At 42.7% G+C, this 16837-nt stretch overlaps 1 protein-coding gene across 4 annotated transcripts in view; it reads left to right on the plus strand.

Moving 5' to 3' along the window:
• The window catches only part of LOC123754965 (uncharacterized), a 367030-nt gene that overhangs the window by 313115 nt on the left and 37078 nt on the right, over nucleotides 1–16837 (plus strand). For all 4 annotated transcript variants that reach the window (XM_069332916.1, XM_069332917.1, XM_045737318.2 and 1 more), the window contains exons 11-12: nucleotides 3577–3870; nucleotides 10675–10794. In XM_069332916.1, the coding sequence (XP_069189017.1) occupies nucleotides 3577–3870; nucleotides 10675–10794 (414 nt within the window). The remainder of the gene's footprint in view (nucleotides 1–3576; nucleotides 3871–10674; nucleotides 10795–16837) is intronic.

The following is a 16837-nucleotide window of genomic DNA, read 5'->3' on the forward strand; positions in this document are numbered from 1 at the left end:
TCACTTGAACTCCAAACCTTTCCAGATATTCTAAAAAAAGCGAGAGTAACGCCTGTCCACAAATGTGGTGATCCCACAGATGTTAACAACTACAGACCTATATCAATCCTGCCAAACTTGTCAAAAATTTTTGAAAAACTTATATACAAGCAGCTTTACTCATATCTAGCCAAACTCAATATACTTAGCCCTTGCCAATATGGCTTCAGACCCAAAAAAAGCACTAACGATGCACTTATTAGTATGCTTAACTCGATTCATACAGCCCTTGATAAAAAGGAGCTCCCTGTTGGGTTATTTGTGGACCTGCGTAAAGCTTTTGATACTGTCAACCACCATAACCTTCTTCTTAAATTACGTCATTATGGAGTCAGAGGACACTCCCTACAATACCTCGAGTCCTACCTTACTGACAGGCTCCAATATGTTTCTGTGAATAATACAATTTCTCCCACCCTACCCATCAACATTGGTGTTCCTCAGGGCAGCATACTTGGCCCTCTCCTCTTTCTCATCTACATTAATGACCTTCCAAATGCCTCCCAACACCTCAAACCAATTCTATTTGCTGACGACACAACCTTCATTTACTCCAGTCCTGACCCTCTTGCTCTAAATGCCACAGTAAATACTGAGCTAAATAAAGTCCATCTTTGGCTAACTGCCAACAAACTCACCCTTAACATTGACAAAACCTTCTATATTCTGTTTGGCAATAAATCCTCTAGTCTTATAAATCTCAAAATAAACAATACCCAAATTTGTAACAAATTAGATGGCAAATTCCTTGGCATTCTCATTGACCACAAGCTGAATTTCCAGGGACACATTCTAAATATATCAAAAAAAGTTTCAAAAACTGTGGGCATTCTTTCTAAGATCAGATATTATGTACCACGCCCTGCTCTGGTGACCCTCTATTACTCTCTTATCTATCCTTATCTCAACTATGGTATTTGTGCTTGGGGTTCTACTACCCAAAATCACTTACGTCCTCTAATTACCCAACACAAAGCCGCTATTAGAACAATATCCAACTCTGGCCCCAGACATCACTCGGTACCCCTACTCAAATCTCTTAATATGTTAGATATTAAGTCACTGCACATTCTCTCATGTGTATTATACATATATAAAACGCTAAACTATAATGCCAATCCTGATCTTAAAAGCTTCATAGAAGGTTGCAACAGAACCCATGAGCACCACACCAGAAATAAATACAGTTTTGATATTCCTAGAGTACGTCTTAATCAAACTAGAAATGCTCTGCAAATCAAGGGGCCCAGAATGTGGAATGACCTTCCCAACCATGTTAAAGACTGTACCTCTCTCAACCAGTTTAAGATAAAAACTAAACACTACCTTATAAATTCCCTGTAATCTACCTCACTCCTCTATTGTCAACCCATGTCTGTTATTTTCTTTTTTTTTTCTTTTTTGTAATCAACACTGTTTGTCAACCTATTGTATTTGTGCTGCTTTTTCAGTCATGTTCCCCCTTTTTTTATCTTTATTTGTATTTGTTCTCAACATCTTTTATTCTTTATGCTCAATTAGTATTAAGTTCTAGATATTAGTGTTTTTCTTGCCCGAAACGCATTGCGTAATAGTGGCTTTAGGCATTGTATGTACTAGCTCTATCTATATATCAATCCATTAATGTAACATCACTTGTATGTATATACCTTACCTGAATAAACATCTGAATCTGAATCTGAAAACTAAAGAATGCAGAGTGTTTTCGGCTTGATTCGCCTTCATAAGAGTAAGATAGTGTGTCACTGCCGAGAAATTATCCCCCCCAATGATTATGTGGTAGAATTTAGAGTAAGATTTGATCAAGCCTCCTAATTTATTGAGCAAGTAAATTATGTACCTCAGTAAAATCACAGCTGCCAGAATTGTTTCAGTAATGTTAATCTGATTAGGGTCTTGAATGGCTATTAAGTTTGACAGCGAATGAGGCTAGTGCTTGCAAGTTATTATTTTGAATATTTATACTATTCTTTAGTAAATGTTGGTATAAGTTTTAAACACTTTCCATGCACCTCTTTTGATCTATGCTGTGCTTTGATCTATGGGAGAGATTTAAAAGATTTTACACTATCATTGAATAAAGGATTGACAAATTTTGCTGTGGAGGAAAATGAGGCTAAGTCATAAGTCAACTAAAGGTGGTGGTCAGGGTAACCCATGTCTGCCTGATCCAATCTTAACACTTTCGCCCGGGCATGATGCAGCATTGCGTCATCCGTTTACTGGCGGTAATTCCGGGGATGACGCAGCATTGCGTCATCCACTTTAAATAATCGCCAAAAATCAGGTTTTTATCCAATTTTTTGGGGACTGGTTTTAAAATGCGCGCCGATGTCTTCCCATTTTCTTTGTTGAGCCTCGTGGCCCTCAGGCAGCTTGGCACATGCCGTGGGCCCATTGTTTTGGCTCCACTGTTGTGACCAATGTCGCCTCCCCTCGCATCTCAAACGTGTGAACATTTCGGCTATTTTCCGTGGCTATATTTCTTACTGCGGCTTTAGAAACTATCTACGCTTACTCCACAATGGATAGTGATCATGAATAAGGCCCTTCCAGGAAGAAAATTGCGAAAGAAAGGCTTGAAAAGGGCGGGAATTGGGAGTGTAGCTGGAAGGCGGCTGAGCACTCACTTGCGGCTAACGTGTGGCCCGTCTTCAACTCGTCGGCGGTTGGAGCGTGACCAGGTTTTTTATTTTATATGCTAATGTTCCTCTAGAGAATTCTATTGCGAACCCATTGAGACCAAAATGAAAGACTTAGGATAAAAATTGAGGTGACCAGAGTGAAAATAGTGAAAACATTTTATCGCGATTGCGAGCTCCTGGGTAACTCGTTCGCACTTTCTCTGTTTGCTGCGGGTAATTAGCCGGGCTTTTGGAGTTTATATGCATTTAGTGCTGTAGAGAATTCTATTGCGAACACAATGATACCAAATTTAATCTCGTAGGACGAGAATTAAGGTGACAAAGTTGAAGAGAGTATACACTTTTCAGAATTTACGCGCACTCCCGTGACACCCTGGGTCCCATATCGCACAGTTGAGGGGTGGCGAGCTGGGTGCACCAAAGTGTTAACAGGTGTTAGATGAGATGTTACTTGTCACCACGGGAAGCCTAAACCAGAATAGGATATACGACATCAGGGTATCCTAGCCTCGTAAATTGTTTGAAAACTTTCTTTGGTGTGATGTTTTAGGAGTCGATTTTCTTGGCACTGGGTGTAGAGGTGTCTTCCTCGATAATTACAGAATGGCAGTGTGACTCAGCGAGTGGCGGCCACGAGTTCCTCTCACCCTACCTTACCACCTTTGGGGAACAGTGTTCCTGATAAGGTGGTAAGGGGAGTCTGGCGGTCCTCGGAGAAGTTTCTGAGGATCTCTGTTTCTGGTGCATATAGGGATAAAGTGCAGACTTCGATTGCGAGGGCAGAGGAGTGTGTTGAAGAGAAGAGACGCCTCTCTCTTCTCCCCACCATTCCCGTAATATGTTGGACCCAAACTGCTTTGTTTTATACTAAAAACGTCACCCTCTCCTGCAGGTGAAGATCAACACTATCCTTGCCCGGTACCTGGCCTCGGGTCACCTGGACCACCTCAAGCACAAGTGGTATGGCGAACTACCGTGCTTCCGAATCTCTGCTGATATCTACAAGCCCCAGGCTCTGGAAATCAGCACGGTGGGGGGGGTGTTCCTTATGCTGACCCTGGGCATCGGTATAGGATTCTTCTTACTGATCCTCGAGCATGTGGTCTACCGCTACGCCCTTCCCTCGCTCAGGACCAAGCCTAAGGAGTCCCTCTGGAGGAACAGAAACTTGATGTTCTTCAGTCAGGTACGCTAGTTTTTGGGAGAAGTAAGATCTCATTTATTTATTTACCTAGATGTATTTATATAGATGAATATCCAGGATCATGCTTCATTTCCTAGGTCTTTCTAATTGTCGGTTGTCTGATGCAAATGACTATACCTCCCATTAATATTCCCCCTTGCTTTTCTTCTGTATTCATTAACATACTTTATGCATGTTCCCCTTTACTCATTGCCTGTCAAGAGATTATAATTTAGGGTTCTTTAATCTATTTCTCTACAAATAAGGTTCCTTATGTTCAAGGTTTGCTTTGCTGGACTTTTCTGCACAATTTCAATTAAATTTATATCCATTTTATAAAATAACCAAAATTGGACTGCATAATGTTAATGTAACCCCTGCTGTTAAGGTGTGAGATGTGCTGTTGGGCTATAAGTTTCCTAGCTACCTTTTGGGCTAGATTTAGCATGTCATTGAAGAGTCAAACTTCATTCCCAAAATATCATTTATTTATTTATGTGTGTGTGTATTTACACACACACACACACACACACACACACACACACACACACACACACACACACACACACACACACACACACACACACACACACACACACACATGAAGGTACATTGGGATTGTGAGGATACATAGTATAGTAATTACAATCTTGTAAAGCCACTAGTACGCACAGCGTTTCGGGCAGGTCCTTAATCTAAGAAAATTTTATGTATGTAAATACTTGCAAAATGTATAAAAAATGATAAGTTACAAAGCAAGAAAAAAATAAGAGGAGAGAAAATTGTAGGTATATTAAGTACATAGGTAGCTCAGATTGATTGCAATGACAGCTTGAATGGTAGTTTAACAAAAATTAGTAGGCACAATACAGCATATGGCTAGCACATAAAAGAAGACAGCAATGAACACAATGATAAAGTTGTTTGGGTTAAGTACATAAAGGTTGGGAGATTGGGTAACACTAGATACAGAGCAAATTTAAAGCTCAGTGTAGGAAACTACGAAGATGAAATTAGGTACTTTTTGTTTTTGTTTTTAAATGAGGCAAAAGTTTGACAGCTTTTCAATTCACTAGGGAGTGAGTTCCATAGACTAGGTCCCTTAATTTGCATAGAGTGTTTACACAGATTGTTTGACCCAGGGGAAATCAAAGAGATATTTATTTCTGGTGTGGTGATAATGGGTCCTATTACATTTGTCCAGGGAGAGTTTCAGAGCATGGTTTGCTTTTAAGAACAGGGTTTTGTAAATGTAATTGACACTAAGAGAATGTGTGGAGGGAGTTAATATTTAGCAAGTTTAGGGATTTAAACAAGGGAGCTGAGTGTTGTCTGAAAGCAGAGTTATTATTCTGATAGCAGATTTTTGCTGGGTGATGATGGCCTTAAGGTGGTTTGCAGTGGTAGACCCCCATGCACAGATACCATAATTAAGATAAGGGTAGATTAGTGCATAATATAGTGAGAGGAGAGCAGAGTTAGGAACATAATATCTTATTTTAGAGAGTATACCAACTGTCTTAGAGACTTTCTTAGTTATGTGTTGAATGTGGGTGCTGAAGTTGAGTCTCTTGTCTAGGAATAGGCCAAGAAACTTGCCATCATTTTTATTACTGATGTTAATGTTGTCTATCTGTAGCTGAATTGCATTTGATGATTTGCTTCCAAATAAGATGTAGTAAGTCTTTTCTATGTTTAATGTTGTTAGTTAGTTTTCTATGTTAATGTTAATGATCATCTGACCACCTGACCTGAAGTGACATCTCCCCCCCCCTCCCCCCCTCCCCCCCTCCCCCACCTCCCCCACCTCCCCCCTCCCCCACCTCCCCCACCTCCCCCACCTCCCCCCTCCCCCCTCCCCCCTCCCCCCCTCCCCCCTCCCCCCTCCCCCCTCCCCCCCTCCCCCCTCCCCCCCCTCCCCCCCTCCCCCCTCCCCCCCCGCCCCCCCCCTCCCACCCTCCCCCCCTCCCCCCCCTCCCACCCTCCCACCCTCCCCCCCTCCCCCCCTCCCCCCCTCCCCCCCTCCCCCCCTCCCCCCCTCCCCCCCCTCCCCCCCTCCCCCCCCCAGTTTCCCAGGAATCCCCTCCCCTACACACACACACACACACACACACTGGGGCTAGTGTAGACTAACAAACGCTAGGGAAAAGAAAAGGGATCAAGCAGGATGGTAAGAAAACAGAACACAGGTGGAGGAGAGGAACAGGACGAGTCATATATGGAGATGACTGTTCGTGCATGCAGGGAAATCACTGAGGAACTGAAAGACATGAGAGGACTCATAAATAAACTGCAGAATGAACTAAAGGCAGCACAAGAGGAGATAACAAACCTAAAAATAGGATCTCCTCAGAATGTGGCCCAGGGGACCAACCCCCAGGTACCAGGAGATGCAGCAATGGCAGGGACCCCTACAATGGGTGCCACCTTTGCTGAAATGATGAAGAGCCCAGAAGCAATGTTCACAGTCAAGGAAGTTGTAATAAAAGCAGTAACCTTACAGGAGGCTGCTAGATGCATGAGCCAGTTACTGGAAAAGAAAAGAGCTGTAGGTGTTAAGGAACAAGAAGGTTCCACAAGGAAAGAATGGAGGTCTTAGGACAAAGCTGCAGTGGCAGGGATACTGAAGGAGATAGGTATGGGAGGGGCTGAAACAGACATAGAAAAGTTTTTCCAGATTGGCCAGTACAACAAAGACCGGTTGATCAAGGTAGTGCTAAAAATAGTGCATCAAAGAGGACATCCTAGCAAAGAAGAGCAAACTGAAATATGTAACGAATTACAGACAGGTATTCCTTCAGAGGGACATGACTAGGAAAGAGAGAATACAGGCAGCAGATGCAACGAAAAGGCACAGGCAGAGGGAAGGGAGCCAGGGAACCTCAGCCCCCAACCCAGCAATCCCAGTGGGGAGTATGGAACCCCAACCCAGCACCTCGGGAACCCCAGATGGGACTGCAACATCCCAACTCACCATTCTATATGTGGGGAGTTCCACCATTCCACCCGAGTACCTCCTTCCCTCCCACCCCCTGGTCTTTCTCCTGCCCCAAGCCGGCCCAGATACGAACTAAGTCCTCCATCCCCTACCCCAGTTCTAAGCCATCCTCTCCCTGCCCCTCCTTTCCCTCCACCCCCCACCTCCCTCAGAACCCCTGGTAACTACCCCACAGGAGGATGAGCCTACCCAAGCAGCAATGCCCATGGAACAGCTTCCTGCACTAGTGGGGAGGGTGGGTGAAAATGATATAGGAAAGTGAGCGTCAAGGTAATGTACTCAAACATCGATGGGATTATCAACAAAGCAAGTGAACTGGCAGAAAGGGCGCAGGAAGAAAACCCAGATGTAATAGGACTCGCAGAAACAAAATTGTCAGGAGTCATAGCAAATGCTGTGTTTCCAAAGGACTTTTATATAGTAAGGAAAGAGGGAGACGGGAGAGGAGGAGGACGACGACGATGACGACGAGGACGAGGAGGACGACGACGAGGAGGATGACGACGAGGAGGACGACGAGGAGGACGACGACGAGGAGGAGGACGACGACGACGACGACGCCCTGCTGATAAGAAAGGACTGGAGCTTAGAAGAGATGGAAATTCCGGGGCTGCGATGGATTCAGAGATTACATAACAGGAACTATGACAATGGGCGGACCTAAGATAATAGTGGCAGTCATATACAACCCTCCAGTAAATGACAGAAAACCCAGACAAGAGTTCGACAGAAACATGGCTACCATTAACATAATAGAGAGAGCAGCTTCAGTTGCTTGCAGGAATGGATCCAGACTCTTAATCATGGGCGATTTCAACCATGGAAAGATAGACTGGGAGAATGGGGACCCACATGGAGGTGAAGACACATTGAGATCTAAACTTTTGGAAGTGAGTACAAGGAACTTTCTGAGCAAACATGCCGATGGGCCCACAAGAATGAGAGGAAATGACGAACCAGCTAGACTCGACCTGATTTTCACCTTAAATGACTCGGAAATAAGGGAAGTCAAATATGAAGCCCCCATAAGAATGAGTGACCACAGTGTATTGATAATTGAGTATCTGGTAAAAGTAGGGATAACCTATCTAAGGATGGGATTGGAAGGAAAAAGACTAAATTACCGAAGAGGAAAATATGACGAGATGAGGAACTTCCTAATGGGAATACCATGGGAAACAGATCTCAGAGAAAAGACTGTACAGGATATGATGGATTATGTCACTCAGAAGTGTCAGGAGGCTGCAGACAGGTTTATCCCAGTCCAAAAAGTGAAAAACGAAAAGCAACAGAAGCATCCGTGGTTCAACCAGGAATGTGCGGCAGCAAAGCAATTGAGTAAAAGAACGTGGCGAAACTACAGAAACAACAGAACACCAGAGAGCAGGGAGAGATACCAGAGGGCCAGAAATGAGTACATCAGAGTGAGGAGAGAAGCAGAGAGGCCGTACGAAAATGACATCGCGAGTAAAGCTAAGACCCAACCAAAACTGCTCCACAGCCACATCAGGAGGAAAACAGCAGTGAAGGAACAAGTGATGAAACTGAGAAAAGGGGAGAATAGATACACAGAGAACGACAAAGAGGTGTGTGAAGAACTCAACAAGATATTCCAGGAGGTCTTCACAAGAGAACAAGGAGAGTTCCTTGCACTAAATGAGGAGGTAAACCGAACAGCCTTGGAGGAAATTTACCTCACCAGTGATGAGGTCAAAAAGAATCTTTTGGAGCTGAATGTGTCAAAGGCTGTTGGGCCTGACAGAATCTCACCGTGGATTCTAAAAGAAGGTGCAGAAGCACTAAGTGTGCCACTCTCTATGGTGTATAACAGGTCACTGGAAACGGGAGACCTTCCAGAAAGCTGGAAGACAGCTAATGTAGTCCCAATTTACAAAAAGGGTGACAGGCAAGAGGCACTGAACTACAGGCCAGTCTCCCTAACTTGTATACCATGCAAGGTGTTGGAGAAGATTGTGAGGAAAAGGCTCGTAGAGCATCTGGAGGGAAACCGCTTTGTAACACACCACCAGCATGGGTTCAGAGATGGTAAATCGTGCCTCACAGGCCTAATAGAATTCTATGACCAAGCAACACAAATAAGGCAGGAAAGAGAAGGGTGGGCAGACTGCATTTTCTTGGACTGTCAGAAAGCCTTTGACACAGTACCTCACAAAAGGCTGTTACAAAAATTGGAGCAGTAGGCAGGAGTAAAAGGTAAGGTGCTCCAGTGGATAAGGGAGTATCAAGCAATAGGAAACAGCGAGTAACAGTGAGGGGGGGAGGCATCAGAGTGGCGAGATGTCACCAGCGGGGTTCCACAGGGCTCTGTACTCGGACCCATCCTGTTTCTAGTATATGTAAACGACCTTCCAGAGGGTGTAGACTCATTCCTCTCAATGTTTGCTGATGATGCAAAAATTATGATAAGAATCAAAACAGATGAAGATAGACAGAGACTACAGGACGACCTGGACAAACTGGAGGAATGGTCTAGAAAATGGCTGCTAAAGCTCAACTCAGGAAAGTGTAAAGTAATGAAATTAAGCAAAGGGAGCAAAAGGCTGAACACAAGGTACCATCTGGGAGGTGAAATACTGCAAGAGTCAAATAGAGAGAAAGATCTGGGGGTTGATATTACACCGAACCTGTCCCCAGAGGCCCACATCAAAAGGATATCATCAGCGGCATATGCTAGACTGGCCAATATAAGAACAGCCATTAGAAACTTGCGTAAGGAATCGTTCAGGATCCTGTATACCACTTATGTAAGACCAATCCTGGAGTATGCAGCTCCAGCCTGGAGTCCATACCTAGTTAAACGCAAGATGAAGTTAGAGAAGATTCAGAGGTATGCCACCAGACTGGTCCCGGAACTGAGAGGAATGAGTTATGAGGAAAGGCTAAGGGAGCTGAACCTCACAACCCTGGAAAGTAGAAAAGTAAGGGGAGACATGATAACCACCTACAAAATTCTCGGGGGAATTAACAGGGTGGACAAAGATAAACTCTTTAGCATGGGTGGAACACGAACAAGGGGACACAGGTGGAAACTCGGTACCCAGATGAGCCACAGAGACGTTAGAATTTTTTCAGTGTCAGGGTAGTTAACAAATGGAATGCATTAAGTAGTGTTGTGGTGGAGGCAGACTCCATACACAGTTTCAAATGTAGATATGACAGAGCCCAATAGGCTCAGGAATCTGTACATTAGTTGATTGACAGTTGAGAGGCGGGACCAAAGAGCCAGAGCTCAACCCCCGCAAACACAACTAGGCGAGTACAACTAGGTGAGTACACTGTACAATCATTCCTCTCATTGTTTGCTGATGATGCAAAAATGATGATGAGGATTAAGATGGAGGAAGATAGTATGAAGCTACAAGATGACCTAGACAGACTGATTGAATGGTCCAATAAATGGCTATTAAAGTTCAACCCGAGTAAATGTAAGGTAATGAAACTAGGCATGAAGATGTGCCGAATGATGGGTTATTGATGTATCTTATGATAGTTGTTTGAATTTAAAGACAGCATTCTCAAATATACAGGTTTTGTTGATGTATCTTACAAGAGTTGCATGAATTTAAAGACAGCATTTTGAAATATACAATTTTTGTATGTATCTTACAGTTGTGTGATTTAAAGACAGCTTTCTTAAATATACAGATGTTGTTGATATATCTTACAATAATTTTATGAGTTTAATTACAGCATTCTAAAATGTACAGATGTTTCTGACGTATCTTACAGAAGTTGTACTAGTTCTGACAGCATTCTGAGAAGTACTGATGTGTTGATGTACCTTCCAGAAACTGTATAAATTCATCAACTGCGTGGAGCTGGTGTCGCCTCATCACTCTGCCAAAGAACTTGTCAACAATCTCCGGACAGGGCAGATCATGGGCCTCTTCCAGAAGTCGGTGAAAAGGGTAAATCCTTTTCCAGGTGTTTCTAAAATGTATTAATCTCCTGGACCATTTTGTGTCAGAATTATATCAATAAATTAAAATACCTTCACCGAACCCTCTCTTCCCTCCCAATCAGATCCCTGTAACCCCTTCCCTGCTCCACCCCAAGCCTCTCATCCCTTCCCCTACCCCAAAAATAAATAATATTTATACGTATAGTATTATATTATTTAGTGAATAACGTATGATATTATCTCATAGTGAGAGAAATGTACAGTAGTAACGTAAAATAATAGTTACTACAAGATACAGTGACACCTCAACTTACGATTGCCTCGATTTACAATTTTTTTACGCTACGATGTAAAGTTGGTCGGAAAATGGGATTGAACTTACGATCGTGTCGTTGACTAATGATATTCGTTGATACGTGTTCTGGTTGACCGAGCGCATGGTTCCTGGTGGCACGGGGTGACCTGCCTCAATTTACCAGAGCCGCCCGCTTAGTGACGATCACTGTTGTAAGAAATTCCATTATTTTTTTTTTTTTTTTTTTTTTTTTTTTAACATAAAAGTAATTATTATATATCATGTCATGGGGTCCTAAGAAAGTTAGTGGTAAGGTTCAACATATGAAAACACATGTAAGGATGACCATAGAGGGAAAACAAGAGATCATTCGTAAACATGAAGATGGTGTGCGGGTTGTTGAACTAGCTAGGCAGTACAACAAATCTCAGTAAATGATATCCGCCATATTTGCTAAGAAAAAGAACATTATGAGTGCTAAAGTGGTAAAAAGCATAACAATAATCACGAAACATAGAACACAAACACTTAAGGATATTGAACAGTTATTATTAATTTGGATACACAGCAAGGAGTTAGCAGGTGATAGCGTTTCAGAGGCCATAATCTGTGAAAAAAAGCAAGGAAATTGCATGAAGATCTTATAAAGATCACGCCTGGAACGAGTGATGCAGATGCGAAAGAGTTAAAGGCAAGCAGAGGATGGTTTGAGAAAATTAGAAAAAGAAGTGGCATTCATAGTGTTGTGAGGCATGGGGATGGTGCCGGCTCTGACAAACCAGTGGCTGAAAGATTTATTTGCGAATTTAAAGATTTTGTGCAGAGTGAGACATACCTACCAGAACACATGTTTGTGACGAGACAGGGCTATTCTGGTAAAGATTGCCGAAGTAGTCATACTTTCCCAAGGAGGAGAAGTCATTGCCTGGACACAAGCCTATGAAAGATAGGTTTACTCTTGTGCTGTGTGGTAATGTGAGTGGTGATTTGAAAATTAAACCCTTGCTTGTGTGTCATTCCAAAAATCCAAGGGTTTTCAAAAAATATAATGTGCAGAAAAACAAAATGTGTGTGATGTGGAGGGCTAATGGCAAGGCATGGGTGATGAGGCAATTTTTTACCGAGTGGGTAAATGAAGTGATTTGCCCTTCCACCAAAATGTATTTGCAGGAGAAAAGTTTGCTACTCAAGGCCCTGCCTCTCCTCGACAATGCTCCTGCCCATCCTCCAGGCTTGGCGGATTCATTGTTGGAGGAATTTAGTTTTGTTACAGTAAAGTTCCTCCCAACACCACTCCTCTACTTTAGCCTATGGACCGGAAAATCATTGCCAATTTTCAGAAACTTTATGAAAGGGCACTTTTCCGGAGATGTGTCGAAGTGATGGATGCCACAAACCTCACTCTCAAAGACTTTTGGAAAAACCATTTTAACATTTGTAGTGCTTTAAAACTCAAAGCCTGGCAAGAAATAACCCTAAGAACCATGATCTCTGGCTGGAGAAAATTGTGGCCTGAATGTGTTAAAGAACGAGACTTTGAGGGGTTTAAACCTGAATCTGAAGTGCCTCTTTTTGTGGAAATTGTTTCTCTGGGCCGGCCATTGGGCTTGGAGTTGGATGGTGCTGATATTGAGGAGTTGGATGGTGCTGATATTGAGGAGTTGGATGGTGCTGATATTGAGGAGTTGGATGGTGCTGATATTGAGGAGTTGGATGGTGCTGATATTGAGGAGTTGGATGGTGCTGATATTGAGGAGTTGGATGGTGCTGATATTGAGGAGTTGGATGGTGCTGATATTGAGGAGTTGGATGGTGCTGATATTGAGGAGTTGGATGGTGCTGATATTGAGGAGTTGGATGGTGCTGATATTGAGGAGTTGGATGGTGCTGATATTGAGGAGTTGGATGGTGCTGATATTGAGGAGTTGGATGGTGCTGATATTGAGGAGTTGGATGGTGCTGATATTGAGGAGTTGGATGGTGCTGATATTGAGGAGTTGGATGGTGCTGATATTGAGGAGTTGGATGGTGCTGATATTGAGGAGTTGGATGGTGCTGATATTGAGGAGTTGGATGGTGCTGATATTGAGGAGTTGGATGGTGCTGATATTGAGGAGTTGGATGGTGCTGATATTGAGGAGTTGGATGGTGCTGATATTGAGGAGTTGGATGGTGCTGATATTGAGGAGTTGGATGGTGCTGATATTGAGGAGTTGGATGGTGCTGATATTGAGGAGTTGGATGGTGCTGATATTGAGGAGTTGGATGGTGCTGATATTGAGGAGTTGGATGGTGCTGATATTGAGGAGTTGGATGGTGCTGATATTGAGGAGTTGGATGGTGCTGATATTGAGGAGTTGGATGGTGCTGATATTGAGGAGTTGGATGGTGCTGATATTGAGGAGTTGGATGGTGCTGATAATGAGGAGTTGGATGGTGCTGATAATGAGGAGTTGGATGGTGCTGATAATGAGGAGTTGGATGGTGCTGATAATGAGGAGTTGGATGGTGCCGACATTGAGGAGTTGGATGGTGCCGACATTGAGGAGTTGGATGGTGCCGACATTGAGGAGTTGGATGGTGCCGACATTGAGGAGTTGGATGGTGCCGACATTGAGGAGTTGGATGGTGCCGACATTGAGGAGTTGGATGGTGCCGACATTGAGGAGTTGGATGGTGCCGACATTGAGGAGTTGGATGGTGCCGACATTGAGGAGTTGGATGGTGCCGACATTGAGGAGTTGGATGGTGCCGACATTGAGGAGTTGGATGGTGCCGACATTGAGGAGTTGGATGGTGCCGACATTGAGGAGTTGGATGGTGCCGACATTGAGGAGTTGGATGGTGCCGACATTGAGGAGTTGGATGGTGCCGACATTGAGGAGTTGGATGGTGCCGACATTGAGGAGTTGGATGGTGCCGACATTGAGGAGTTGGATGGTGCCGACATTGAGGAGTTGGATGGTGCCGACATTGAGGAGTTGGATGGTGCCGACATTGAGGAGTTGGATGGTGCCGACATTGAGGAGTTGGATGGTGCCGACATTGAGGAGTTGGATGGTGCCGACATTGAGGAGTTGGATGGTGCCGACATTGAGGAGTTGGATGGTGCCGACATTGAGGAGTTGGATGGTGCCGACATTGAGGAGTTGGTGGAGGAACTCGGCGAAGAAACTGACCACCGATGAACTCCAAGCCCTATACAAGGAGCAGCAACAAGAGGCAGCCGAGGAAATTTCTTCAGGGGAGAAGGAGGCAGTACAGAATGTCCCTTCTTCAAAAATTAAGAAAATGTGTGCAGCATGAGAAGAACTGCAAACTTCTGCTGAAATGACTCACCCAAATAAAGCTGCAGTAGGCCGTTGCCTTAACCTTTTCATTGACACTGATTCATCACTACAGACAAATGTTAAAACAAAGGGAAAAACAAATCTCCATGGAATTTTTTTTAGTGGGACAAGCAGTGAACCACAACCAGGTCTGAGTGGTATACAGGCAAAACATAAGAGAGTGCACCCCAGAGAAGTCATCACTGCCTGATGTTATAATGGAAGGGGACTCTCTTTCCAAACAGTAACACCTCTTCTCCTCCACCTCCTCACCATCTTACATACGCCAACAAGAGTCCTTGATAAAAGTAAGATAAACATATGTACTGTATTTGTAGTTAGAGATAAAATTGTATTCAGTATAAAATGTATTTTTAAGTTAATATTTTTGGGGGTGTAGAACAGATTAATTCAATTCCCATTATTTCTCATGGGAAAATTCGTTTTGACTTACGATCCATCTCTGGGAATGGATTAAAATCGTAAGTCAAGGCCCCATTGTACAGTAATATTTTGATAATAAGGCTGTTCAGAGCTCATAAATAAAGTCCATGCAATAAGTACTTTCGTCTAATATGTCACATCCTTTGCAGAATTAACCGATCTGCTACAAACGCGACATTATTAAAAATTAAAATGGTAATAAAATTAAAGCTGTAATAATAGTAATATAATAGAAATACCAGAAACTAGGGAATATTAAAACATATAGTACTCCCAGTTCTATATAAACATTATTAGTCATTCTCTGGAGTATCTAGTTTTTATGTTTTGCAATTCATGTTATTAATTTAAATACAGTAATAATTTGACAGCATAGTTACCCCATAATCCTCAATGTAACCCAGACACTGGTATTCCTATAAAACTGCCCGTGCATTGGGCAGTTAGATTAGAATTGGGGCACATGGGGTAACTCAGAGATGTACCGAGACTCAATATATGCACCAAGAGGTGTACCCTGCTTCTTGGTGTATATGCACTGAGAGTTTTCTTAAGTGACACCAGGACTAATGTATTCTTACTATTTTCAGGATTACATATTCTTGTTAGTTGATCATTACGCAATTGGGGCCATGTGATCTCAATAACTCTCCGGAAGATGTTAAACCTTAAGTCTAACACCAAACTATAGCTCTTTTGTCCACTGAACAGATGACTAATGTGTGTTGAACAACCAGGGTCAGGATTCATCAAGCATCTATGTATCCACTTATGAAGCCTGTACATCTTTCAAAAATTATAGCGGGTTTGTTTTCATTTATTAAGCAGTTTAAGAATATCAGAACTTCACAATCTAAGGTTATTATTGTTATAAACAGCCTCTTACTCCTTCAAAGCTTATAAACTTTTATATAAATGTAGACAAAGTCACTGTGATTGTTGGAAAATGTATAGGTTTCATAAGATGAAGCATGAATGCTTGATAAATCATGGTCCAGGCTTTGATGCCTGTTTAGAATTGCATTGTAATATTTAACATTATTCTTTGCTGACGCTCATGTATTATGTTATCACTGTACCTGTCATCTCGACTCTGGCATCACTATATCTGTCATCCCAACTCCCTGTTATCACTATACCTGTCATCTCGACTCTAGCATCACTATACCTGGCATTTGAATTCTGTGGTGTCACTATTCCTTTCAATCTGACTTTTGGCACCACTATAGCTGTCATCCGGCAGTCTTGCCTCACTATTCTAGTCATCCTGATCAATTGATTGATTGATGGTTGATTGAGATTAAGGCACCCAAGAGGTAGCACAGGTGTGAATAGCCCGTAAGTGGTAGATTTCTGTGGAGAGCTCCGTTGGCCGATCTGTCTGTACCCAAAGCTACCCAAATCTACTCCAAGCTACCCAAAGCTTCCTAGTATTATGTAAGTAATGAAGAAATATGATATATTTACTCAATATAATGTTGGTGCTGAAGGTAGAACATGAAAAAACATATTTTTACTGACTTAATATAAGTTTATAACGAAATTAGACAAAACTAAGTGGCATGAGAGGCCATACCCTGGAAACACAAACCGAAACTGTCTCTATTTTCCGCTTGTTACAACTTGTAACAACTTTATTACATCTTGGCTTGACATATTTATGACGTATTAAAACGTTGTTACAATTTACTTTATTGGTTGTTATAACTGGTTAGGAGGTGTTAAAACTTGTTCGAACGTTGTACCAACGTCATAGTTTCGGTGTGTATTTGGCGGGTAGAAAGTCGACGATCCAAGTGACACTGTTGTGGAGCAACTTATCCAAGATATATTGTTGCCAAGAGGTTATATTAAGTTAGGTTTGGATAGGTTAGGTTTGGATAGGTTAGGTTTGGATAGGTTAGGTTTGGATAGGTTAGGTTTGGATAGGTTAGGTTTGGATAGGTTAGGTTTGGATAGGTTAGGTTTAGTTAGGTTAGGTT

Source organism: Procambarus clarkii, chromosome 28 (assembly GCF_040958095.1).
Source record: "Procambarus clarkii isolate CNS0578487 chromosome 28, FALCON_Pclarkii_2.0, whole genome shotgun sequence".
Lineage (NCBI taxonomy): Eukaryota > Metazoa > Arthropoda > Malacostraca > Decapoda > Cambaridae > Procambarus > Procambarus clarkii.